This window comes from Harpia harpyja, chromosome 15, assembly GCF_026419915.1.
Source record: "Harpia harpyja isolate bHarHar1 chromosome 15, bHarHar1 primary haplotype, whole genome shotgun sequence".
Taxonomy (NCBI): Eukaryota; Metazoa; Chordata; class Aves; order Accipitriformes; family Accipitridae; genus Harpia; species Harpia harpyja.
In genome coordinates, this window is record NC_068954.1 from 30066393 (window position 1) to 30092317 (window position 25925).

Consider the following 25925-nt stretch of genomic DNA (forward strand, 5'->3'; position numbering starts at 1 on the left):
GACTGTGCCCTGAGCCGGGGCTGAGGGAATGGAAGATGTTGACCCTGCTTCTGGCTAGCCAGCAAGCATGTCCTTGCCATGGGTGAAACCAGAGTTCTGCATGCACCATGGCCTTGACAATGCAGAGAGCACCATAGCTTCGGCTCTTCTCTCCACCTGCCCCTTGCCCTGCCTCAGCTGGGCTGGTGTGGAGCTGTTCACCCTTTCTGCAGCCCAGAAGCCCCCCTCCAAGGGTTCTTTCCTACCTCTTCCTAGGCTTTTGTGCCAGCAGATTTCACTACAGACCCTGCGTTGAGCAGGGCAGCTCAGACCTCTTGGCTGTGCGTCTAGCTGCCTTATTCCCCCCAACCCCTCTAAGTAATCCGCTCTGACTGTGGCAGAAAGAGAACTGGCTCCTTTGTGCTGGTTCCTAGCTCCATCTCTCCCTGCCCTGTCATACCTGCAGTGAAGGAAGCTTCTCCCATTGGGGATGAAGCTGAGGGAGGACTGAGATGATTGAGGTCAGCCAGATCCTGTCCCCAGACCCCTGTGGGCTGTGTGATGCCAAAGCAATGGGGACAGAAGGAGGGCAGCCATAAAGGCACAGCCCATCCATCCTAGCCTACCAGATACCGGGCTCCAGGGCTGGGTCACTGTCATTTTTAGGGCTGTCTGGAGATAGTCTGTATGGGTACAGACAGCCCTGCTGCTTGCCACGGTGTGGACTGACAGCTCTGCAGGGTGTGACATCTGCCCAGTGGACAATGTCACCCCTCACGTCTCTTTCCTCTCCCCTCCAGTGCCAGGTCTGGGAACGGTCCCCTTCTCCTTCGCCCCCTCGCTCATCTCTGCAGAGCGCCTGTCACTCCCAGGCCACCATAAACCGCTGGGCAGGACCCGCTCGGAACCCCTGCCCCAGAACCCCAAGGCCATCCAGCAGCAACTGGTGTACCAGCAGCATCACACCCAGTTCCTGGAGAGACTCAAGCAGCAGACGCATCTGGGCAAGGTAAGTCATGGAGGCCCAGCCGGGGTTTGTAGGAGGCAGTGGGAGACAGATGCTAGATGGGTGCAAGATGCCATCGTTACCTGCTGGGCAGTGAGTATTAGATGTCCAGGGCCAAGCCCTAGCCAGGAACACGAGGTGCTGCCTTGCCCAGACTTGTAGCAGCAAGCTGAGGGTACCTGCTCAGCTTCCTTGGCTCCCACATCCATTGTGCTCCTGCCCTGAGATGTCCTGCCACCCCCCCATGACTTTCTTGCCCTGACCTGTCCCCTGCCACCTCTCTGTGCTCATTCGTGACCCCTCCGGCTGCAGCGCATGGCTAAATCCAGTGAGAAGCCCCGTCTGCGGCAGATCCCCTCGTCGGAGGACATGGAGGCTGAGGGGACTCTCCCAGAAGCCGGGGCTGAGAGCGGTGACCCGGCAAGGGCACGCGTGGAGCCCACACGGCCAGGGAGCAGCGTGAAGGAGCCTGAGAGGACACAGAAGATGATGCAGCCTCAAGAGGAGCTTGTCCTACAGCAGGTACACAAGGGCTGGCAGGGATGAGAGAGAGCCCTGGGGAGGGGTCTGGGCTGCCAACCCGGAGCAGCCCTTTCCCTACTGGGCACAAGGAGCCCATGGACAAAAGGGACGATGCCTTCCCTGGCTGCCCCAAGCTGCGGGGAGCCCTCGGGGTGGTTTGAAGCCTTTGTAACAGGCTCAGGAGTGGGCTGTAAGAGGTGGAGTGCCTAGCCTTATCCCTCTCTCCAGTTGTGGCTTAATTGCTTTGAGCATTAGACCTGAACAGGCAGCACGCAGAGATCCCTGCCCTGCAATTTGGAACAATTCTTTTCTCCGTCCCTTGGTGTCTCCCATTTGAGGCTTTGCGCAAACCCAGCAAAGCTGGTAGCATCCTGAGCCTGGGAAGATTCAGATCAGACCCTGAGAGCCACCTGTGTAAAGGGGTGCTGTGTGGGTAAGGACACAGGCACCACGTCTGTGCCTTCCTTGAGCATGGGGCAGTTCGCTAGGACAGGGACGAGAGCTGCAGCCACCCCTGGTGTCAGTAAGGCTGAGCATCGTCCTCCCAATTGCTGCGCCTTGCTGCCCAGCACTGCAGGGCTGAGCCAGCAGAGAGCAGCAGATGCTGCCTGACGTGTCCCAGCTCCTGCAAACCGGCTCTGAGCCCCCCAGCGTGGAGGGGGCTGTCATATCCAGACCCTGGGAGGGTGCACAGTGGATGCCTCCCTTCCCTGTGCTGGGTGATGCTCCTCTCGCCGCCCTGCTGCCTTGCTCCGACTGTCGTGCTCACCGCCGTCTCTCTCCATCAGGCTTATCTCTGGGATTCCTACCAGCGCGTGCAGCACCAGCTCCTCAAGCGGCAGCCCTTGGCCGACTCCCCCGTGGTCCCCACCATCCACGCGGGGCACAGGCCCCTCTCCAGGGCTCAGTCATCTCCTGCCACCGCGACTGTCTCCCTCCCTGCCCAGGACACAGCCTCCAAGACGCTCTCCCTGCCTGTGCAGGAGCAACCAGCTAAGCCACACTTCACAACAGGTAGAGCCCAGCCCCTGTGCGGGGCTGTCACAGCTGGAGCAGTAGCAGGGGCTGGTGACAAGAGCTTGGAAGGGAGGTGGGGATGCCCAGGGGCAGCTTAGCATCAGTCCTGGTCACTCCCAGACTCATAAATGCTTGGCAGCGCTCTGGCTGGCTGCAAAAAGAGCAGAGCAAGCCGTGAGAGTCCCCTTCTCCTTATCTAAGGTGGCTTTTCCAAGCAGGACTTGTCCATCTGGCCCCTTGACTGTCATCCTGGTCCAGCGATGCTGGCAAGGTTCAGCTCTCTTACATATCCAAGGCAGGATTTGCTTCAAGCATGTTGGGACAGAGGCTCCCGTGGTTTGAGGGAGGTGTTTCAGTCAAACCAAATAGTTACGGGTGTGTGGGGCCCCTGAAAAGGAGCTGAATTAGGGCTGAATTAGCACCATTGAGGCCTGGGTGTCCAGTCCCGTCCAGTCTTGGGACAGCAGCTCTCCTTGTGCATTGCAGGGCTGGTTTACGACTCGGTGATGCTCAAACACCAGTGCTCCTGTGGCGACAACAGCAACCACCCAGAGCACGCGGGCAGGATCCAGAGCATCTGGTCCCGTCTGCAGGAGAGAGGGCTGCGCAGCCAGTGCGAGGTGAGGGTGAGCGGCAGGGTGGGAGCCGGACGGCTGTGCGGGAGGGGGATGCTGGTACGAGCAGATCTGATGCTAGTGGTGCGATAGGGTATCTTGCTCCCGTCTCCGTCCCTTTTGCTCCCAGATCTTCTCAGCCCGCTTACCACCGTTATCCAGAGGGCTTGGACTTGTCCATTGCTGGCAGTGCCAAGTTGGAGCGTGCTGGTCTGACCATCTCCAGCTTCGGATGGCAGCAGCAGTCTGCTCTGCTGGAAGATGGGCGTAGGGACAGGCGTGATCCTTATCGAAACAGGGTGTTTTGCCAACTCTGGGAACATCAGTGTCAGTTCTAATCTGTTAGAAACCTTGCCCTGGTCTAGCTGGGCTGACTGGCCCACACAAGGCTCTGCAGTTATAGGAAGGTGGTGCTGGCATTCCCTGCCTGATCCCTGCCTGCGGATGAGGGGGGTGCTCAAGTTCAAATCCAGTGCAAGAAGCACAGCGTTCAGCCTTGCAGCTGCCTCCCCAGCTGCGGTGATACGAGGTGTGGCTGTACTCAGACAGCAGGACATGCCACCTTCACCCTCGGCAGCTGGCACGCTTGGGTGGGAAAGCCTGTTTTCTCCCACCTGGAGCAGCTTGGTCACAGCCCCTGTCTGCCACAGTGTCTGCGGGGACGCAAGGCCACCCTGGAAGAGCTGCAGTGCGTCCATACTGAGCGCCACGTCTTTCTCTACGGCACCAATCCCCTCAACCGCCTGAAACTGGACAACGGGAAGCTGGCAGGTGAGTCCACATCCACACCGCTCCCTTGGGCAGCAGTCCCCTCGCCTTCTGCCTGTCACTGCCCACACATCCACACCGGGGTTCGGAGCACCTCAGCCGTGGGGACTGCACCGAGCAGCTTCCCTGGAAGCTGGTCCTAATTCTGGCCAAGCAGCCCAAACCTCCCTCCCTGTGCCGTGTGCCCTGTCCCCTGCCATTCCCCGGTTTCTCAGCTCTGAAGTCCTCCCTGTCCTCTCTCTCTGCAGGGATCCTGTCGCAGCGGATGTTTGTCATGCTGCCCTGCGGAGGGGTGGGGGTAAGTGCTCGATCTCTGCTCTGGCCGGTTTTGGACAGGGTCGTTCCTTTCTTCTGTCCCCAGCGAGGGCCTCCTCGTGGGCTTGAGTGGAGAGGGAGCTCCCGAAGCCTTTGGGCTGCCAAGGCTGGGTAGCCTCAGGTGGGAGCACTCCATCTGTGGGCAAGCTGTCGTATCAGAGCTTCCCCCTGTCCTTGGGATGGACCTAAGCATCCCACCCTTGAAAGGGGATCCTTTATGCCTCCTTACTCTAAGGGCCCCAGGAACCAAAAGCCCCTCACAGCCATTTCTAAGAGCCTGAGGTGGTAGAAGGGAGCAAGCTGGCGGGACGGCGGGGGAAAGCTGCAAGCCGTGGTCCCCGTTGAGGGAGGGGAGCAGTGTCGGGGGACAGCAGCTCGCCACTTTCCTCCAGGCACTTCTGTGGCCTCTCCTTTCACAGCTTGCCGTCCTGGTTTCTCTCCATTCATTGCGTTCTCCTCTCTTCCTCTCTCCCCCCTGTCTCTGTCCTTCTCTCTCTCTTTCAGGAATGGTCTCACTCCATGCCTTCCTGCTGCCTCTTCTGGTTCTTCTCCTCTCCTTGCCCCCACTGCTGGGCACCAGCTCTTCTCAGCCCCGTTTGCATCTACTTTCCCCGCTCTGCTTCCCCCTCCCTGCTCTCCTCTTGCCCATGCCCCAAAGGCGGGGGGGCCGGAGCTGCCTCTCTCCGTGGGCAGAGGGGAGCCTTTGAGTTGCACACATGGCGTTGATCAGAAGAGACTTGAGTTTTCCGGCTCTGGCTCGGCCCTTGACGTGATCCTGATCAAACCAAGATGTTTGGTTAAATAAAATAAGATAAAGAAGGTAACGAGCGTTTTCTCAGTCACTCCTTCCAGCCCTCGGGTGCAGGGCGAGATGCTCTGTGCGGGGCTCGGCTGGGGGCTGGGGCTGACAGCAGGCACAGGAGCTGCCATCCCGGCCAGCAGCACCAGGGAGCTGCTGGGGAGCTTGCCCCATTTTTTGTGCGAGGTGGTCCGGCTCCACGATGCCCGGCCCTTCAGCCCGCATGGGACTTCAGCCCCTGGCCCTGAGCGGGGTGGCTGGCAGAGAGTGTGGGTCCTGTGACCGAGATCTCCTCCACCGGTGCCTTGTCCCTGTCTGACCGATCTTCTTGCTTCCAGGTGGACAGCGATACCATCTGGAACGAGCTGCATTCCTCCAACGCTGCCCGCTGGGCCGTGGGCAGCGTCACCGAGCTGGCCTTCAAGGTGGCCACCAGGGAGCTGAAGGTAGGCTGGCTTCACGTGGAGGTCCCAAATCTGTGCGTCATCCCGTGGCCAGGCAAGAGGGGGGCTGTGGGGTCTCGCCAGCCGGCACCAGGTGCTCCCAGCCTTGTGCTGCTGCAGGCTCCATCCCCAGCCGTCCCCATGGGGCAGGACCAGCCCAGCCGGGGGGCGGAGGGGTTGCGCGATGCTGGGGGTAGCAGCTCTGATCACCTTGCCTTTGCTTTGTCCCCAGAACGGCTTTGCTGTGGTGCGGCCACCTGGACATCACGCGGATCCTTCCACTGCCATGTAAGAGCCCCTTTCCAAGCCACAGGTCTTTGGGCTGGCACGTGGGAAGCCCCAAAAAACAGCTCTTTGGCTCAAAATCACTCGAGACTAACCTCCCCCAGAACCCATCCATATCCAGGCCAGGGGGGAGAGGGGAAAGGGTGAGCCCACCCTTCATGGAGCACGTGGGCCAGGAGGGAAGGGTTGCTCAGGAAGGGCCCCAGAGCGTTAACTGGCTCTGACTCCCTCTTTGCAGGGGATTCTGCTTCTTTAACTCGGTGGCCATTGCCGCAAGGCAGCTGCAGCAGAAAGGGAAACTCAGCAAGATCCTCATTGTGGACTGGGTAAGTCTCCTCTGTCCCCCAGCGCGTCCCTGCTCCTCCCCAGGACGTCCCCAGGAGCGGGTGTCTGCACCTCCTCCCAGCTCTGGTTTGGAGCTGGACCAGAGAGCGGCGAAACCTCCTCTTTTGGGGACTGGCTGCCAGGAGTGTGGCTGAGAACCACAGGAGCAGATCCTGGGGCTGGGGGACCCAGCCCTGGAGCAGGGTAGAGACCCAGTTGCTTTTAGCTCCGTTAGGCTATTGGGCCACCCTGAAGGCTGAAAAAAAGAGAGTTCTCCCAATCTTTCTCTCCCTCTAGGATGTTCACCATGGCAATGGGACCCAGCAGATCTTCTACAGAGACCCTGACGTTCTCTACATCTCTTTGCATCGTCACGATGACGGCAACTTCTTCCCTGGTAGTGGGGCTGCCGATGAGGTAAAAAACACCGACAGGCTGCAAGGTCCGTGCATCTCTGTCTGGGAAGGGGAATGCTGATGGCAAAGGCGATAGCCAGAACAGGGCGCTGCCGGGTTTGAGCAGAGGATTGTTTTGTGTCAGTGCTTTGCGGGCTCCTTTCCTCTTGATGCCTGATCCTGCCTGGTTCACCCAGCTGGCTGCAGAGCCGAGGCTTCATCCCAGCCTGCAGCCAGCAGTGCAAGGACGGGGACTGATGGCTGCGTGGCTCCAGGAAACGTCAGGAAAATGCCGTGGCTTCTGCTGCTCTTCAGCAAGCTTTGCACACCCAGCTGGCTCCTGTGGCACAGGGCAGGGGATCTGGGACACCCAGCCCTGCCTCCTGGGAGCCTGGCAGAGGTGGAACCTGCTCAGGGCAATGCCCCAGCATCCCTGCAGGCCACATCCAGGCCTTCACTGCTGTCCTTGCTCTCTCACAGGTTGGTGCTGGCCCTGGTGAGGGATTTAATGTCAACGTAGCCTGGACTGGAGGGCTCGACCCCCCCATGGGTGACCCTGAGTATCTGGCTGCTTTCAGGTACTGTTCCTTGTGTTGCTGCTCATCTCCTCTTTCCCTCTGTGTCAGGCTGAGCCAGCACTTAACACCTCTTATTTGTTTTTTACCCACGCAGGACAGTGGTGATGCCGATTGCACACGAATTCTCCCCCGATGTGGTGCTGGTGTCGGCCGGCTTCGACGCAGCTGATGGCCACCCGCCACCCCTGGGTGGCTACAAAGTCTCTGCTAAATGTAAGGAGGTGGAAGCAATGCCACTGGCTCAGGGCAGGTTGTTCCCACTGCCTACCCAGGCTGGGACCATGGTGTAGGGACGGCAGCTCTCCAGGGAGCCGGGGAAGATCTTTGGGGTTGTACCGGCCCGGCATCGAGGGCCAGGGCCCCAGCGTTTTGGGCAGGGAGGCTGACAGCATCCCCTCGGACTTCTCCTCCAGGCTTCGGCTACATGACAAAGCAGCTGATGAGCCTGGCTGGCGGAGCCATCGTCCTGGCACTAGAAGGTGGCCATGACCTTACGGCCATCTGCGATGCATCCGAGGCCTGCGTGTCAGCCTTGCTGGGCAACGAGGTGAGAGCTGAGGGTTAGTGGGTCGTGGCTGTGGGGCTGGACTGATGCTGTGAGCCGAGCCCTGGGCACAGCTCCCTCCTGTTGACCCCCTCGTGTCTTCATTCGGCAGCTGGACCCTCTCCCAGAAGAAAGCATGAGGCAGAAACCAAATCCCAATGCTGTGCGCTCCTTGGAAACAGTGATCCAGGTCCAGAGTGAGTGTCCCAGGGCCGGGGACTCAGTTAGCTAACGTGGAAGGGCCAGGAGTTAGTATTTCCTCCCCTTTCCAGTAAACCCCATGACCTCCAAGGGGACACTTGGCATACAAGACCCCAGTGGAGCCGTCCGTCATCATCCTCCTGATGAGAGGGTGATGCTCCATGTGTGCATTCACTGCAAGGGAAGCCCAGAGACCTGGGGCAGCCCTATCTTGGCACCTCCTGATTTTTGCTTCTCCTGCAGGTAAATACTGGGTGGCCGTACAGCGCTTTGCCTCCAAGCTGGGCTGCTCCTTCCTGGAGGCACAGCACCACGAGGCAGAAGAGGTGGAGACGGTCACAGCCTTGGCCTCCCTCTCAGTGGCCGTGATGGTGGAGAAGAGGTGATGCTCTTAATTGATCCTGGGAGATGTGGGTGCCCCTCGCTCCCCGTGTGCCTTGCTCTGACCCTTGCTGTCACGGGGGTGGCACAGCCAGATGAACTTCTGGGAGGTCAGGACAGTGCTGGCTTCAAGCAGGTCTTGGGCTCTGGGAGATAAAAATTACAACCATCCTCCTCACCGAGAGCTCTGGTCCTGTAACCCTCACATCCCGGCGGATTTGACCCCAGTGTTCAGCATCAGTGGGTGGTGGGGTGAGGTCCTGCATCCATCCACGTGGTCAGGACCTGGATTGGCTTCTGGGGGATTCGGTGCTGGGCTCTTCCCAAACAAGATGAAAACGAGACCAAATCCTCCTCCCTTCCTTGGAGGCTGGAGGTGTGGGGGTGCATCATGTCTTTTCAGCAGGGTCCCCACCTGCCTACCACCTTTTCTCATCCTCACCAGGACTCAGCCAGAGTCTGCGTGGGTCTGTGTGGAGCAGGAAGGACTGGCGATTTGGGAGGCTTGTTGAATAGCTCCAGAAGCTGGACTTGCCAGAAGGCCCCTTGATGCTGAGGGATGCGTTGTGTCACACAAGTCTCCTCCTTGTCTCATGTGTTGTGTTTCTCCATTTCAGGCCACAGGACGAGCCGATGGAGGAAGAGGAGCCCATGAACCAGTGATGAGCAGTGACGTTCTTTGCTCCTCTGCTTCCAGGATGTGGCTGGACTCTCCTGAGCCCAGCGCTCGCTCTTCACTCCTGGCTTCCCGTTTGCCACGTCATCCTCACTCCCCGAGTCATGGTCCTGAAACGGCCCGGACCTTTGGCTGCCGCCTCTGCAGGTCTCCCAGAAAGGATGCTCCTGCAGCCACCTGGAAGATGTCCTCCTGCTCGGGACCGATGGAAAACCACAAACTCCCTCTGCACGGCGTGGCCTTGTAAACCTAGACCGTGCCTGCAATCAGTCCCCAACCTTCGGGACCTGAAACCCCTCTGGGGACCTGTGTGAGAGACCTCCACCCCTCTGGCTGCGGTGGCAGCCAGACGCAGACCTGCCCTTCTCCTGGGATCTTCCTCACCCTCGGGGAAGGGGTGGGTGTTGGGATGGATGTTGTGGCCGTGCTGCGGGTGGTTAGAGTCGCCTTCGGGACTGCACCCAGAGCTCCTCTCCAGCCGGGCAGCGATGCCTTTGAGAAGCAGCCCCGTGTTTTGCTCGGGAGGGCCAGGCTCTCTGTGTCTTCTCGCGAAGGCTTCCTGCCTCCCCTTCCTCTGGTGGGGCACAAGGTGGGAGCGAGTGTGACGGTGACACGGGCCATGAGCTTGTTCTGCACGAGAAGGGTTTGGACAGCTGTGGATGATGCACCGATGCCCTGCAGTTGGGGAAGAGCAAGGGCTGGAGCGTCTGCTGTGCCCAGGATTGCACCCATGGGACATCCTAACCACTAACCAGAGCGTGAACCCTCTGGTGCTGGGGCTCTGATTTGCACTATATACAATTGACGTGTGCTAATGTGAACCTTACGTACTCTTCTTTCCATGGGAATTTCGGGAACAAACACCTCTTCGTGTGGACGTTGCCAAGGTGCCTTGAGCCCTTTTCAGCAACCCGCTGACCTGAGGATCTGTATCAATGTAGACCCCTGTAATCCCTAAAGCAGGGGCAGCCCAGCTGTCTTCCAGTCTCCCCCCCTGAGCCCACACTCCCTGCAGCTGCACCCCGAGCCCACCCCCAGCACCCCGATGGGCTCCTCTTCTCCAGCTGAGATCAGATCGAGTCCTGTCACCCTCTGCTTGGCGCTCAGCTCCCCCAGGGATGCCCAAAGCCCCAGCAATACAGTGCCTGTCCCTGTGCCGTCTCGGGGTGACAGAGGCAGGGTCAGGCCCCCCCAAAATGAGCTGTCCATCTAGATTTGCTTTCTTCCCAACTCCTACTGCATAGTGTGGCTCTTCACCCCCTGTGTCCCACAGGGACAGGTCCCCGCTCGGGCGTCACAGTGCTGGGCTGCAGTGGGGTTTGGGGACAGCTGGGCTGGCGTGGAGGGGATGGATGGGACTGGTTGAGCTCGGGAGGTGGCCGGGCTCTGTCTGCAGGCACAGGGAGGAGATTTTGTAAAAAAAAAAAAAAAAAAAAAAAAAAAAAAAAGTAACAAAGGAGGGGAAAAAAAAAAAAAGACCTTGGAAGAATAAAACATTTCTGTGTCTCAGACTGCCCAGAGCTGGGGTCCAGCAGCGCCGGCCGGTGGCAGAGACTTGGGAGGGTGCGAGATCACCGGCCGGTGGCAGAGACTTGGGAGGGTGCGAGATCTTTACAGCCGAGTGACACGCAGAGAAGTCATCATGGCCACACCGCAGCACTGCCCATACCCCTCCGATGGCTGCCGGGGCTCGGGGTCCCCACGCAAGGTGGTCCTGGGATGGGCACCCTCCACGGCAGCCTCTTGCTGGACGGGAGGGAGGGCAATCACATTGCAACGGGCAAGAAGGGGTTAAAAAGCACCCCAAACCCCTCTCCGTCTTCTCCAGAGCCTGGCATTTGTAGACACTATCCCTCAATCCTGTGGGTCTCCCCAGGTGAGCTGGGGGGGTGGTGGGAAGGACCTGCTGCTTCTCCAGTCTTGGGGCACTGGGGCATTACTGGTGGCCCCGAGCTGGGGGCCGGTACTGTCCCCCCCCCTTCCCTATGTCCCCGTGGCCGTGCCAACCACTGCAGCCCCTTCCCTCTGCTCCATCCCCTCCGCCGTGTCCGTCACCCCACAGCCCCTCCGCCGTGGCTCCTCCCGTGCCACCACCTCTCCCGCCGTCTGCCTCGGTTTCCCTTCCCTGCGCAGTCCCAGCCTCATCCCCGTTTCTCCCAGTGGGTCCCAGCTGGACTCATGCCACGCAGGAGCTGTGCTGGAGTAAAGGAGGAGGCTATGGCTGCTCCTCGCCTCCGAGGAAGCCCAAAGCTTGATATCAAAGGAGAGTTTGCGCCCCAGTTTCCACCAGGAGAAAGCCGTGGGTGCAACTGGGTGAGCTCGGCCGTGGAAGCTGTTACTGCCTTAAAGCAGAGGAAATGCCCCAAACAAATGGCCTCTTTCCTCACTTTTAAACTTCTTTAGCATTTAACGTCTTTCAGGTTTCCTCTGGGTCTATCAGGGCATGATACCGAAGGAAAAAAAGCTGTGATTAATTAAGCTCATGAATTCAAGGGCTGGCCCTTCCCAGCCTGGTAGGTCTGGCTGGGAGCACCCAGCGAGACCCTTCATGAGCGTCACCCAGCCTGGGCTGGGGTGGGTGGCCCAGAAATCAACTCACCCTGCGCACCCCACGTGGTAGGGACACCCCCAAACTGGAACCAAAACCCTGAGCCACCCCTCTGCCTTCGCTCCCCTGTTGCGTCACCCCGCCGGCAGCCGATGTGCCGAACGGTTCATGAGAAGCGCCGGCCCCATCTGCCAACCGGTCCCTTGTGGTTTCAACCCCAAAACAACACGTCGGCGTGTTTTTTTTTTTTTCTAGCAGACTTACATGCTCGCTTGGAAGGGTCCCCCCCTCCCCATGGGGTCGTTGTCCCCAGGTCCCTCCTAAACGTCCCTTTCGGTGGTGTCCGCTGAGCGCGGAGGCTGGAGGAGGTGGTGGGGTCCCGTGGGTGCAGGTCCTGCCGTGGTGATGCTGAAGCCCAGGTCTGGGTGGGTGCGTCGCCGTCTGGGTGCTCCCCCCCCTGCTTTTCGGTTAGGATGGAGGGGGGGACCTCACTGAGCTCCCAGCTGCCTGATTTTAACAGCTGGACATCAGGCAGAGGAGTCCCACCGTGAAGCCGATGGTGGACATCTCCTCCAGCTCCGGGCAGGAGGTCTCCTCTGCAGCCATCCCCGTGCATTCCGGACGAGCGCAATCCGCCCCATTGCAAACGGCGGATGGGATCTCCAAAACGGGCACCGGGTCCCACAGGAGTCACTCGTGCTTTCCAGCCGATGGGCAGGTTTGGTGGCACGGCAAGAAAAGCCACGTGACATCGTGGGCACCCACGCCAAGGGTGCTGTGGGACACCCAGCGTCGTGCTGGGGTGGCCATCCCTCGGGGACGGGGTTTGTTGGGGCTTTTCCCCCAAGACACATGAAGACGCTAAGGGCCAGAACATCTCCAGATCCATCCCTCCTTGCCCCAAACACCTTTTTCCCTCACCACTTTTTGCGTCTTTGGTAACAGCAACCATGATTGTGGCTGTAAATACTGAAAAAAAACCCCCAAGACCTTGGTTCAAATGATTGTTCCTTCCTTAGGCCTGACATTTCGCTCATTTTAAAATAAGTCAATATAGGGATTTTTTTTCTTTTAAAAAAGACTCAACAAAATGTTACTTGAAAAATAATTTTTACAAAGATACTTTACTCTTTTTTTTTAATTAGGGTTGGAAGCCTGAGTCTCCACAAAGAGGTATTTTCCTTTTATTTTTAAAGCACATTTTATTTTTTTGAAAGAAAATTTATATTTCTAAAGGTGGTTTCATTTTTCATGTGTAAAATACTTTGTCCGATGCAGTCAACGAAGCCATCCACAACCCTATTTTTAACGGAATTTTTATTTTTTTAAGCACATTCAGATCTTTTAAAGGCTGCGGTCAGCTCCCCAGAGCAGGGAATCCACTCACATTGTACATAAAAAATTGAGAATTATATAGAAAAAGATAGTCTGAGCCTTGCTGTCGCTTCTCGTTGGATTCTCTGGTGTGTAATAAAGCGTGATCACTAATTGAAACTCTGCTTTGAGTCATTCGTAACACTTCTCTCCCACGTGGATTATTTTGAGTTGCGTGCCTGTTGCAGCCTCGCTTACAGCGACTTTCCCCCCCCTTTCTCTGCTATTACAAGCAAAAAATACCTGATTCTCTTTTGCCCAATTTAAATAAAACTGGCCGAGCACCAGCGCTGACAGAGGGTGCAGGGGTGGGTGCGCGGTCGCGCCGCCTCGTGCTTACAACAGCTCCATTTCCTTAGGAAACAAAAGGATTGAACTTTGGAAAACTCCCCTTGGACTTTATTGGGATTGTCCGGAAACCCCGATGCCCCTCTCTGACCCCCCCAGCATCTCCGCATCACCCAATTTGATCTCGCCCCCGAAAAAGCCTGAATCCCCCCCAAAGCAGCACCGCTCCCGAGATGTCCCCAAACTCCCCCGTCCTCACGGGGAAGAGGGAAGGGCTGTGTGTAACGTCTCCAGCCTTATTTTCCAGTAATTTCAAAGAAATCAGGTTTTTCCAACAGAGCGAGTGATTTTGAGACACGTCCATGGGATACGAGCGAGTGGAGGGTGTCGCGAGCCTTGGGGTTCAGCAGCCCCCCCCAAAATCCACTCTGCGTCCCAGGCAGCCGTTCAAACCACGGTGTCATTACGGTGCAGACCTTCAGAGCAGGATAAAAGCGGACACAACCCACGAGCCATGCTCGGTCCTCAGCCAAACCCTTGGATGCCGCATTTTGGTATCCCCGAGGATGCAGTGAGGACCAGGCCAGCGAGGGAGGGCTCGAGCCCCATCCCATCGTCCCGAGAGGATTTTTCCTGCCTGGTCCTGGCAGAAGGCAGCTGCCTGCTCATCCTGGCTGTGGGGCTGGCCGCAGGCATCGGGGGGGGGAAAGCGGGGAGGACCGAGCCTGCTGAGCCGAGGACATCGGCTTCCCTGCAGGCTCGGCAAGCAGGCGGCTAGGACCGGAGTAGATAACTCGACTATTTCTTACCTGCGAGTCAAAAATAAATTACACCCTAAAGAGTTTCATACGCAGCATCCAACCAAGCTCACTCCAAGCAAAACCACCCAGGTCCTGGTTCGGGTCCCTCTACCCCAGCCCTGGGTTTTTGGAAAGGTCAGAGCAGCCCCGAGGGCGAGGGGGGGGCTGGTGGGGTGGGATGGGGTTCGTGCTCTCCTGCTCGCCGGGGAGGCTGCTGTCGTTTTTCGGGTGCCGGAGGAGAGCGGGGTGGCTGCGTCTGGGTGCCCGGGCGCTGGCAAGCTGCTGCTTGTTTCCATCGAGGCGGAGGCGTAAGACCTAAGGGGAGACAGACAGGGTCAGCCCGGCTGCCAAGTCACCGAGGTTTTGGCTCGGCACGGCCAGCCCAGGCTGCCCAAAATCATGTAAAATCCGGCGCTCGGCTGGGAAGCCGGCGGGGGGAAGAGCCGTGTTTGGTTGCTGGCTCCTGAGCCTTCGTGCTTCGCATTCGCAGACTTCCCCGTAGCCGCAAGGATTTGCATGGGACGCGCTGGGAAATGTCCCTGCACCTGAGCCCGGGACCGTAAGCATTCCAAAAAAAAAATCACAGCTTTTACCCCAAATATGCTTCTCTGGGAGGATGGAGAAGGAACGCAGCCGAAGCGCTCATCTCTCCTTCCCTCCCCTCCGTGGGGACGACTGGCGTGTTATCCCGGTGATGAACTGTTCCCTCCCCAGCCCGGAGGACGACGAGCCGTCCCCAGGGTGGGCGACGCCGGAGGGGACCCTGCGGAGCCGCCGGGCGCCTCCAGCCGACGCCAGCCTGGAGCCAGGGGCCGTGGTGCGGGTGAACCGAGCCCAGGAGCAGGGCAAACCGGGCTGGTGGCCTGATCCGGATCTTGGACAGGGAGAAACGTCTCCCGCAAGGGCTAGAGGAGATTAGAAGTGGCTCCAGCAGGTCTTGAGGGAGCGGGCGTGGGGGCCGAGGGGAGACGAGCCCTGCGGGGCGATGGTTTCATTTTTGCTGGCCCTGGTGCTCTCTGGGCTTTCTCCCCATCACCCCCCAGGTCTCTGGTTTTATTTCATCATCCCCCCCGCCACCCCCGCCGAGCCTTCTGCTTTTCTAGTCCCTCCTTGCGCAATAGTGGAGACCTTCAACTCTCCGGAGAGGAGCCTGGAGAGGAATAAATCAAACCCTCCAGTAATTCACCCCGGGCACCGCTGAGGTAATGCAGACGGGGGCCGGCAGGCTGCTGGGGGCAGCCCCTGCCCACCCCCTCTGCAGGCAGGGCTGCCCTCAGGGCTTGCAGACAGGACAGAGCCTGCCTGAGCCAGATGGCAGAGAGAAAAAAAAAAAAAAAAAATCCCCCAAACCCAATGTGTCCCACTGCTGTCCCTTTGGGACCGTGGTCCGAAAGGTCTGTGATGGACGCTGTGCACATCCACAGTGCTCAAGGGCAACGGTGTCCGGCACGACGGGCAACCAAAAAGGCTGGCATCCAGCTGGCACAGCACCGGGATGTCCTGGGGTGTGGGAAACACAGGCACGAGCATCTCAGCCCTTATAAAACTTAATAACCTCCCCTCGCCTCGCGGCACGGCCGTGTTTTAAGCCAACAAGGTCTAACACCAAATAATGCACTCACGGCATGATTCTGAAGGCTGCCGAAGGGCTTTGGGAGCCTCCAGAGGAGATTAGCCCTGCTCCCATCGGGCAGGGCTTGGGGATGGATTTTCACAAGGCTGGCACGGACCAGATCATGGAGCCGGGGAGACGCAATGCTCTGCGAGCCCGTCCTCAACGCCCCGGCTGACGACTGCCCTTCCCTCCCTCCTCTGCGTTAACACCCTCGGCTCTGTTCAGGTACAGCCCTATAAAAGGAAATTAAATGCAAAGCCCGTCTTGTTAACGCATCTCCTTCGTTCCCCCTCAGATCCCAGGTGCATTCCCGTGACACTCGGCGATGAAATACGGGTTCGTTTCAAAGGCATTCCTCTGGGCTAAGCGAACGCAGCTGAGATCTAGCGAGCCTGTCTCCTCGTGGGGATCGTAAACCGGCAGACATTTTAATGCTCGTGAGGGCTGGCTCTGTAATTTTATCTCTGTTTTAATTTTAACTAATCCCGAGTCGTGTGGAGAACCTGCCTTCCTGCGATAGAGAGGAGCCTGGTCCCCTCGGGCAGGTTCGGTGTTGAGTTCTTCCATCTTTAATAGAAAGGTGGAAGTTTTTGCTGGAAAAAGTTTTTTCTGACGGTGAAATGAACGGCAGCCCCTTGACATATCCTTGTGCCGGATGCTCTCATGCCAAGGGACCTGGAGAGGGATGGCTGAACAGCTTGTGGCTTTCCCTGCTCCGGGCTGGGCTCTGGGAACTGCGGCAGATGAGATCGGGACAGCAAGGCGATGCCACCCCTTGCTCCTACACAGCAGTCGGGGTGTCCCCTGACAGCCCCGGCACGGTGTGGGCTGGTGGTGGTCGGGCCGAGCATCCCCAGCCCCGTCTGGTCCTGCAGCCTTTACCTGGAGCCAGTGTGTGGGATCAGCCCCGGGATTTCGGGGGATGTCCCGCATCCCTCATCTAGGGCAGTTCCTCCTGCCCCGCGGCACCAAAGCTGGAGCCTTCAAGGCACCGAACATCTCTTCTTCTAGCTGTCCATCCTGCAGATGCCGTGGCAAATGCTACAGCGGCTCTGCGCTTGTGGGAGAAGCCAGCAACCTTTGGAGGAAAATTCTAGCCTCTAAACCTGCTCTATGCCAGAGGAAGGAGCAAATCCCAGAAGCATCCTGCCAGAGCACATGGATGGGAGCACGGAGTACAGCTGGGACTTAACGTGGCCCTTGACCCGAATGGAAAAAAGAAAAATCTCCCAGGCACAGATTTCCCAGGATTTCGGGAAATCCTCGTCTCTTCTGGGAGCTCAAACCAAAAGTGAAAGCGAGGTGGTTCCTGCCAGCGCAACTCCTCGCCTGCTGGACCCGGCTAAGGAAGAGCCCAGTGCCTGGGCTTGCTCGGAGCCAGCCTGGGCGTCCTGGACCACCTTGGCCAGTTTAACCAGCAGTGAGCAAATGGACCCACTTCTCACTGCTTTTAAAGGACTGATCCAGGGTGGCAAGGCAGCTCAGCCGGACAGGACCGAGCTTTCTTGCCAGTCTGCAGAGGGATCTCAGCTTTTTGAAGCAGACGCTGCTGTAAATGCATTTTCTGAGCAGATCTGAATAGGGAAGGGAGCTTTCCCCAAGCTCCTTTAATACCCTGGTGCTTTAATACTGTGCAATGAGATGTATTTATAAATAAAAGAAAATGAAACATCCACCCGACAAAGCAGACTCCAAGCAAGAGCAACAGTCCCCAAAGGGAAGATTTATCCAAGGTCTTTCAGGATAGACAATTAAGTGAGGGCAACGCAAGAAAGACAATAAATCCAGGGAGACAAATGAAGGGCAAGGAATATCACCCCTTACAACTCCGCCAGTCTTTCCCCGCCAGCAGTTTCAGCTTCCAGCCTCATTTTCTCCTCCAGCAGGAAAAGAAACCATTTTAATGTGCTCAAGACTGTGCTGAAAAACCGTGAGCTTGGGGGACTTCAAACATTATTTTTCTTGCCTGAGGGCTCAATCCCTCTTTCCCCGGATGATGTCTCCTGGTTAACAAGGGCATATCCACAACCAGCTATTCCAGCACCCTTTGATATTTAATAGGCTGAGTTCCAGTGGAGACCAGTATGCCGGCGCTCGCAGCAGCCATTAGCTGCTTTACATTATAAAATTACAGTCCCATTGCAAGCACTGGGTTAATTCACTTATGGGAGAGAGAGACGCAGCCTTTCCAACTCCAGCATCGCTTCCCCTGTGGCTGTTCCCTCTTCTTGGTCTTTGCTTAGCAAATCCTCCTCCCATTACTTCCCTGCCCAACTGGGAGTTGCTAATTGGTACCCGAATACAGCTGCAGGTTGGCACAAAGCAGATTATTATCTATTCAGCTGAAGGATGCTTTGCCTCAAGGCAAGCACCGGAGACGCTTGGGATGAATATTAACCAGCAATGATAAGCACACCGAGCGTACCATGCTCACAGGACATGAGGGATTTTTACATGGAGGCTTTTTCATTTAGCAGGAGGTCTTTAAGATCACTAAGGGTCTTTAATACCTCTGTTTATCATGGGAGCACAATTCCTGCCAAGCACTCAGTTTAAATAAACAGGTCTACAAGTCAATGACCGGACGCAGAGCTGCACGTCAGCCCACACACGCGTGCGCCAAGAGCAACGGCCCCGAGTCTCGGGGCGATGGGGAGGGGACTCAAAATCCCCACACCTCCCCAAGGTGAAAATGCCGTCAGCTGGGCTTTAATGAAGTGCACAGTTTTTTCTTAAAAACCATCCGCCAAAGAAACCCACGGTCCCACCGGGCTGATTCCACCTCTCTTGCAAACCTAGGAGCAGGGCAGAGCCGTGCCGAGCAGCCCTCGTCTTTTGGGAGCATGCACGGAGCACCCCGCATCCCCGAAACAGGATAACCCAGCTGCAAACTGCAAAACTCACCGGGCTGCAAAAATCTGATGCCCAGAAGAGGGTAAAGGAGGCTCTGGGGGGGGATATGGGCTTGCTCTGCTTGGGGCAACTCAGCAGCCCAACTGTCCCCGGCAGCTTTTTGGCTTCTGAAAGTGAGAACAACTACACGCTTTGCTTCTGGCTGTCCCGAAGGGGAAGGTGTCCCTAACGGCACCCAGCCATGGCTAAGGGGCAGCAATCCTGCTTCCAGCAAAGACGGTCTTTCGTTTTTTAAACAACCAGGTCTACCCCAAATAACTGAAATCTATACATGGATTTAGAAAACGGGCAGTTTTCCAGTTGGTTAGAAGAGGTCTTAGCAAGGCTTGCAGGAAAATGAGAGTTTAAATGTGGCGCATCCTTAAATGAAACACCCCTAGGAGCTGGTCAACCTCTTCAGCCGGTGCTTGCACCTACATCTGCAGATCTGGCCTGAAATTCTGGCCTGAAATGTTAAGTGGCAAAGCCCAACGGCAGGAGAATCAGCGGCCGCAGCAGAGGGTCCCCTGCTGCCTGGCCATCACTTGAGCCACTTTGCAGCAATTTGCTATGAAATATTTTGTCTCAGAAAGGCCACTTTCCTCCCTTTCCCGCTCCCTCTGGCCTTTGGAAACGTGAGATCAGCATGGAAAGCCAATTTTTCTTTTGCACTATGGCTTCCCCCAGATTTATCCTAAAGGCGAAGGCATCGGGACCCCATCGTCCTCGGCAGGGACCAGCAGTCTCGCATCGGGCTGCAGCATCACAGCAGTCCCTGCCCCAGCTGGGGGTCAGCATGCCTTAAATTAGGGTCTTGCGCCCGCTCAGCACTTCTCATCGCAGGGACTGGCCTGTCTTGGGTTATAAATATGCTGCTTCTGCCTGGAAGGAGACCATGGCTGGGCACGGTCCCGCGTCCCTGCACTGAATTGGGACTGCAGTAAGACCAGCCAGGAGGAGAAATGGCATGCAAGGAGGCTGACCCCAGTTGCTGGCAGAAAATAATAAGAAAAGGGTCTTTCATGGGCAGCCCTTAGTGGTAGGCGCAAGAAAAATAAGTGTCCTTTTGCAGCTGGCTTCCCCAGAGGACCCGGTGGTCTCTCACGCCCAGCACCAGGGACGACACAAGGCAGGGGTTAATAAGTCAGTGCCCGAGGAAAGCCAGAAGCCCTGATCCTGCTCAGGGGACAACAGGGACTCTCAGGAGCTGGGCTGGGCTCCCATGAAGTGTCCCCGAAGTCCACGGCTTGGGAACGTCCTCCGGAGCGTTCTGCTCCTGCTCACGGGCTGCAGGAAACGTTAGCACGTAGCTGGTCCTTCTCCCTCCATTCCCCCCTTTCTCCCAGCCCGATGAGACCTAAAGCACTGAAAATAGGATTATTCCCCTCTCGGCAGCTTTGCCAGTGATTGAAAGGATGCTCAGGTGGTAGCTGGATGGTGCTGAGTACATCAAACAAGGGGCGCAGCGCAACGAGCAGGCAAACCTCACTGCCCCGGCATCCTCGCTCAATATTTTATTCCCTGCAACGTAGAATGCCTACAGACCCAAAGGGATTACGGATCCCATCTTATCTGCAGCGCTTCAGGAGAGGGCTAGGAGAAAGCCCGGCGGGCTGGAGGCCCCAGGGCCACCCAACAGCTTCAGGGAACGGCTGCCGAGATTCATCGGGCAGGCTGGGCGCTTCGCGCGGTGGGACCAACAGCAGCCATCGGCCGCTGGTCTCACTCGTGCGGTTTTGACACCTCGGTAACCCAACCACATTCAGGAGGGTGTCTGCTGATTTACACCCCCTCCCGGGTTTACCCTGGGAGGATAAATCAGATTTTTTTTAAGCCCTCGTTTTAAACCTTTCACTAGCCTGCCCCAGACCAGACCCCGCTAAATGAGATCAGTCGTTTTAGGGCTCCGCTGCTCGGCCCCCTGCAACGTCCTACCGGCCCCGGCGAGGTTGGGAATCGCCACCTCCTCCGACCGCCGGCCTCGGCGGCGTCTGGGGTTCGTTAAAGCAAATCGCTTGCACGTGGAGCGTGAGGAGGGGGCGGCTGCTGCGCGTTTCCCCCGCAGGACCGACCTGGGGGAGACGCGTGGAGGATGCAGGAGCGAGGGACGTACGGAGGTGTCGGCGGGGAGGTGACGATACATACCCCGGCTCAGTGGGATGCGGACATGGACCAAGCCCCTTCCATCCTCCAGACAGAGAAGGCGTAGCTGAGCCTCTCGTGGGCCAGGTAGTTGCAGCTGGTGATCTTGTGGTCCAGCTCATCGCTCTGCAGGACCTGGTACAAGAAGTCTATGTAGCGGGCGGCCAGCTTGAGGGTTTGGATCTTGCTCAGCTTGTCGGAGGGCAACGTCGGAATGATCTTCCGCAGCTCCGCGAAGGCGTCGTTGAGCGACTGGGTCCGCTGGCGTTCCCGCACGTTGGCGATCACGCGCTGCGTGTGCACGTCCTCGAAGGACTGCGGCACGGGGCTGCGCTTGCTCCGCTTGCCCTGCGGCGAGGGCGCACCGCAATCCTCCGCCGCCTTGCCCCCCTGGCCACGCTTGCGGAGGCATTTCTTGTGCAGCCGCTCGCCTTCCTCCTCGCTGGTGACCAGGCTGCCTTCGGGGGAGTCCGGGCACATGCTTTCCTCTTTCATCTTCTCGGCACCTTGCGGGCGAAGGGCTCTGGGGGGGTCTCACGAGATGCGACAGCCGCAGCACATCGGCAAGGCGGCCTGGAGAGGAGCCGGCGCCCGCTCAAGAGGTACAGCCTGGAGCATCCACCCTTCAGCCTCCCCAAACTTCCCAAGCCTTGCAGAGCCCTCCAAGGAGCTCGGTTGGTTTTTCCTTTGGGCTACGGAGAGGAGGGCGTTCGGATAACTTTGGGGAATGGCTCTTGCTGATAGGGCGAGGAGGACCGTGGGCGGACCAGGCACAGACCAATGCAGCCGTGCAAGGTAATGCAAACATCAGTGGAGCTTATGGGTTCCAGATTTCCTCCCTCCCTCCTCCACCAACACCCCCAAGCCCTCCGGCACAGATGCTCCTGCCTGCTGCCCGGATGTCAGGGGACATTGCCTATGCTAATGTGAGCACCAGCCATGGAGTTTAGGGGAGGCTTTTTTGATTTTTAGTCTTTTTTGTAATTTTTTAGGCCAAATTGACTCTGCAAAAGCCAGCCAGAAATATTCGCTTGTTCAGTTTGGAATAGGAGACTTTTTATCTATGAGAGATTCAAGTGGAAGTGTGGAGCAATGGATGTTTCAACGAGCAATACAGACATGCTCTGAATCCAAAGGAAGAAGCAAGAGTGATAGGCATCCATACCGCTCTTAAGAAATGGCATAATTCAAAATGAACTTGAGTTTGCATCCATTTATCCATTTGCCCAGTCATCCATCCATCCATCCATCCCTCTTCCTCTGTCTACATTTCTGGCAGTCTACGATAGCCCTTATTGTACAGATGGAAGCCAATACTCATCCACCATCATATTCCTCTCAAATAAAAATGGCAGCTATTGCAGATAGGGAGGGTGTAATAGGTCCAGACCCTGTTCCTGGCTGGATCCACAGCCAGTTCAGCCCCTGATTTCCCCAGGAAATCAAGCACTATAAGCAGTATCACTTCTTTACACTGCTCCTGATCTTGCCTACAAATAAACCCAATTTCTCCTCCCTGCAGAAATGCTGGGAGAGCTGCATCCTTTTTCAGCCAAGGTTGGAGGTCCAGATTCAGACTACCAAGCCATAAAATATTCTGCTCAAGTCCCTCCTTATATGAGCTAGTTTTCAGCCCTCTGTTATCACACTGGTAGAATCAGCACATGAAACTGGAGTCCACTGGTGGCCCACCATTCTCCCACATCTAGCCACGCACTCCCAAAGAGCTCCTACACCTTTGGGAACCCCTATAACCTTCCCAATCTCTTGACCTCATCCAAGCTGTCTCTGCTCATCACGCTCTCCCGGCATTGCTCCCCATTCTTGCTCATTGGGAATTCTCACCCCAAGTCTTTTTGGGGGGACACTGAAGTCCTGGCATGATGCTCCTTGGGGACATTGGGATCCAGCCCCAGTAGAGCTCCAAAGCCCTTGCTACAATCTTGATTTGTTATTCTGTCTTAAAATGAGAGCACAAAGGGGTATTATGGGAACAATATAGTTTAAAACTGTATCAGTAATTCATCAAAATAATTAATATCAATAAACCATAAATTGATGAGTTGACATATGCCTGTCTCTGTATAGATATTTTTAAATAAGCTCCTTTTTATAACACCTAACAGGTTTCCATATATAATATGTTTTATTAACAGAAATATATAACGTACTACAGAGTTCTCCTACGCTGATGAGCCTGCACCGTGCTGCAGTGGGATCCCCTGCCTACCCTCAGACTGGCAGTGATGGGGATGCAGCAACTCGGGCTGAGCATGACCAGGAGGCTGCAGGAGAAAGTCCTTTAAAAGGCAACGACCTTTTTTTATTGTCTTGCCGCATATAACAAATTAATATTCTCATCTTGTCAGTATTAGCTTCATCCTGAATAACCTATACTGTTGTACTACAATCTTCTCTTGAACCTCTCTTCAAGAACCTCTGACCCGCTCCCTGCAGCCCGAGGAGGAGGAGGAGGAGGATGGCCTCTTCGCTCTTTGGGATGGGGCTGAAGAAGAGCAAGCGACTTGGCCAACTTCGCTCAAGCAAGCTACGCCCGTTTCCAGTAGAAAAAAAACCCTCAATTCCAGCTCAGCTACGAGGTATTTCTTAAAACCATGCTCCATAGACCTGCCGAGCCTGTGTAGCCTTGCTGACCAGACACGCATCCCCTGGTCCACCAGTGCTCCCAGCAAAACCCTTTCCAACCCCTTTGGCTCCCTAATTACACCCACCCAGATGCTGCGTTTTCACTCGGAATGCAGGCACCCCACAGGTGCTTTTCCTTATTTTAAGGAAACGGGTGTTTTGCCATCCTTCCATAGGTTTTTCTCTAACATCCTTCATGCTGGGTGGGGGCCCAAGTGAAACGGCAACCTCAGAGACCCACCTCAGCCCCTGTCCCAGGGAGATGCTGGGTGATGATGTTGAATTTGAGAGGACTTTGGCTCAGCCCCATCCTCCCTGTGCTCGTGTCAACTTCTCCAGGATGGCAGTACCCACAGATGGGAGCTAGCAGAGAGCCAAAGAGTGAAAAACACCCAATTTTGCTTAAAGAAGTAAAAGATGCTCAGAAACAGGTTGATACTCAGACCTGCTGGGATGGAGCTCGGTGATTTTGCTCCTTCCTCCTCACCGAAGCCCACGGTGCCGGCAGGGCATCGGCTCGACGCATTACTCACACGCGAGCGTTGTCAAGACAGCGACTAATATCAGCTGTTCGTAATTGCGGGAAAGACAATAGATCACAGGGGCCTGGGAAAGCGAGAAAAAACAAAGGGTGAGGAAAAAGTACCCCAGGGAGGGCAGGATTTAGGCAGGATTCAGGGTTCTCTGATCCCGTGCTTGGAGGAGCTGGCTCAGCTCTGCCGAGGGCTGGGGAGCTGCCAATGAACACCAGCTGGGGCACGGGCTTGTGCCTGGGTTTTATTTTTTTATTAATTTTTTTTTATTGTTTTCCTTTTAAAAAAAAAAAAAGTTTAATTTAATTTCGCTAGAGAATGGTTTTGGATGAAGGAAGTGAAGTTTGGTATTGTTGCTGATATCCTTAAGCAAAAGGAGAAATACAATGAGCTTTGATCTGCAGGAAGGATCAGCTAAGCACCCCGAACTGCTTGAGCGGGCTTTTTTACCCAGATTTGGATGTTTTGTGGCAAGAGTATTTTTTCCCTTAAGCATTTCAATTTGTTCTTTCAGTGAGTGTTTTTTTGGAAGAATATTAATATAAACTTTTCATGGAAAGGTCACAAGTCGCCAAACTGGTTTCAATAACTTTGCTTTTCCAGCTAGCTGGGGGTTTTAGAGCACTCGCTTTGACAGATCAGTGACAATTTCAGACCTTAAATATATGGAGGGGAAAAAAAAAAAAAAAAGCCTAGCTCGCTTGATTCAGTGAGAAGCCACCAGATGGAAGATTTGAATTCCCACCATGTCCCAGCCCCTCTGCCCACCTCCCCTCCTGGTCCTCCTCCGCCCTCTCACTACTCACATCCATCTTTCCTGAGCAGCTTTTTTTTTTGGTTTAGGTAGGAAATATCCCTGGCGCTGGGGTGTCCTTAGCAGATCTGAGCCTGGAAGATGGTTTGCAGGGCTTCTGCGGAGCCAGTTAGCACTTTGGAACGAAAGGAAAGGTGAAAAAAAAAAGAAAGCAAGGACACTACCAAAGCACACATGGGCAGAGAGCAAGGGAGCAGGGAGTCCATCTCCTGGAAAAACCAGGTCTGAGGCACACCGATAATGTCAGAGAGGCTGTAGAACCTCAAAAGGGAGCTCTTTTGTGGCAGTGAGGTGAGAGCCGAGGTTTCTTTAGAAAGGGGCTGAGGTGGCCCCTCAAAACCGCATCCTTGGTGAGGCTGAAAGCACGTCTTGGTCAGCCTGAGCCTATTTCTGTCTCTGAGCCTCACGCTGCCTGTAGATGCTCTTCAGTCCTGGATCTGTCTGACCCCCTCTGCCATCTCCTTGGTTGCAAAACAAGCCAAGCCCTTTCGGTCTCTTCCCCATAGAGGTCTCCAAAACTCCCGGTGATCCCAGCTCCACCTTGTGCTGTCCCCGTGGAGGACCAGCCTTTCCTCTCAGTCCCAGGAGAGCTGAGTTTTGGCACAAAACGCTTACTCACCTCCTTTCAGTACAACTCACCGGCTCACCCAAATGTCAGACTGATGTCCGGGGACGTCCCGGCCTCTCTCCGTCTGCCGTAAGTCTGCAGGGATGGTCCACCGGAGCAAGAGGTGCTTGCCGTCTGCATGGTCTGAAGGACAGCGTGGCACTGCCATGCCTCCAGGTCCAGCTCCATCCCACTCAAGACACCCCACGGGAGAGCAGAGGAACCCCTTAATATCCCAAATAATAGCAAACAAATTTATTACAGCAATTTGCTGCTTATTCACTGGTGATGGATGTCACATCTTTTGGCTTTTCCGAGTTGGATCTAGAGTATGAGGATCTGTCCCGACCTTGTCGGACACGCTGAGCTGGGTTGGCTGTGATGGGAGGAGGTCTCAGGGGGTAGAGGGGGTCTTTGGGTTAACGCGCACTGGAGAAGAGCGCGGAATGGAAGAGATGCTCCACCACCACAGGTGTAAGGAAAACGGGCAGGAGGCTTCTCCATCCTTGGGGTTTGGGAAGGGGTTAAACCCATGTTTTTTCTTGCATCGCGTGGCATAAACCAGGGCTGCATCTGCTATAACAGCGTAAAGAGGAGTGACAGAGAGAGCTGGGTTCAACCCAAACAACCTCCACAGATGCAACCACTGGCCCTTGGTGGGCAGAGTGGGGCCGGGATGGGACATACATCACGGTCTGTGTGCAAATGCCAGAGGAGGTTGAGAAAGTGCCCCCCCCAGCTCCACCCTCGGTTTGCAGACTGGTCAAACGGGGCTGCAAACCTGCCCGCCGCTGCAAAGAGCTGGGGCTGCGCGGGGAT

General features: G+C 56.2%; 2 protein-coding genes across 8 annotated transcripts in view; one reads left to right on the plus strand and one right to left on the minus strand.

Annotated features, from left to right (window-relative positions):
- The window catches only part of HDAC7 (histone deacetylase 7), a 90510-nt gene extending 80842 nt beyond the window's left edge, over nt 1-9668 (plus strand). For all 7 annotated transcript variants that reach the window (XM_052809586.1, XM_052809588.1, XM_052809585.1 and 4 more), the window contains 16 exons: nt 780-988; nt 1298-1507; nt 2296-2521; nt 3011-3144; nt 3789-3909; nt 4155-4204; nt 5359-5466; nt 5696-5751; nt 5987-6074; nt 6370-6489; nt 6948-7045; nt 7140-7258; nt 7459-7592; nt 7702-7786; nt 8034-8172; nt 8789-9668. In XM_052809586.1, coding sequence (XP_052665546.1) covers nt 780-988; nt 1298-1507; nt 2296-2521; nt 3011-3144; nt 3789-3909; nt 4155-4204; nt 5359-5466; nt 5696-5751; nt 5987-6074; nt 6370-6489; nt 6948-7045; nt 7140-7258; nt 7459-7592; nt 7702-7786; nt 8034-8172; nt 8789-8834 — 1943 coding nt within the window. In that variant the 3' untranslated portion in view covers nt 8835-9668. The remainder of the gene's footprint in view (nt 1-779; nt 989-1297; nt 1508-2295; nt 2522-3010; nt 3145-3788; nt 3910-4154; nt 4205-5358; nt 5467-5695; nt 5752-5986; nt 6075-6369; nt 6490-6947; nt 7046-7139; nt 7259-7458; nt 7593-7701; nt 7787-8033; nt 8173-8788) is intronic.
- A 2816-nt stretch (nt 9669-12484) lies between these two features.
- On the minus strand, nt 12485-21628 carry LOC128152147 (twist-related protein 2-like). Its single transcript, XM_052810218.1, has 2 exons — nt 20510-21628; nt 12485-14172 (listed from the first exon to the last, which is right to left on the minus strand). Exon 1 carries the CDS (start codon nt 20999-21001, stop codon nt 20516-20518), a length of 486 nt encoding a protein of 161 aa, XP_052666178.1. The 5' UTR covers nt 21002-21628; the 3' UTR covers nt 12485-14172; nt 20510-20515.
- Nucleotides 21629-25925: the final 4297 nt, after the last annotated feature.

Coding starts and splice junctions, on each gene's coding strand:
- LOC128152147 (XM_052810218.1), bottom strand. CDS start 21,001: ATGAAAGAGGAAAGCATGTGCCCGGACTCCCCCGAAGGCAGCCTGGTC.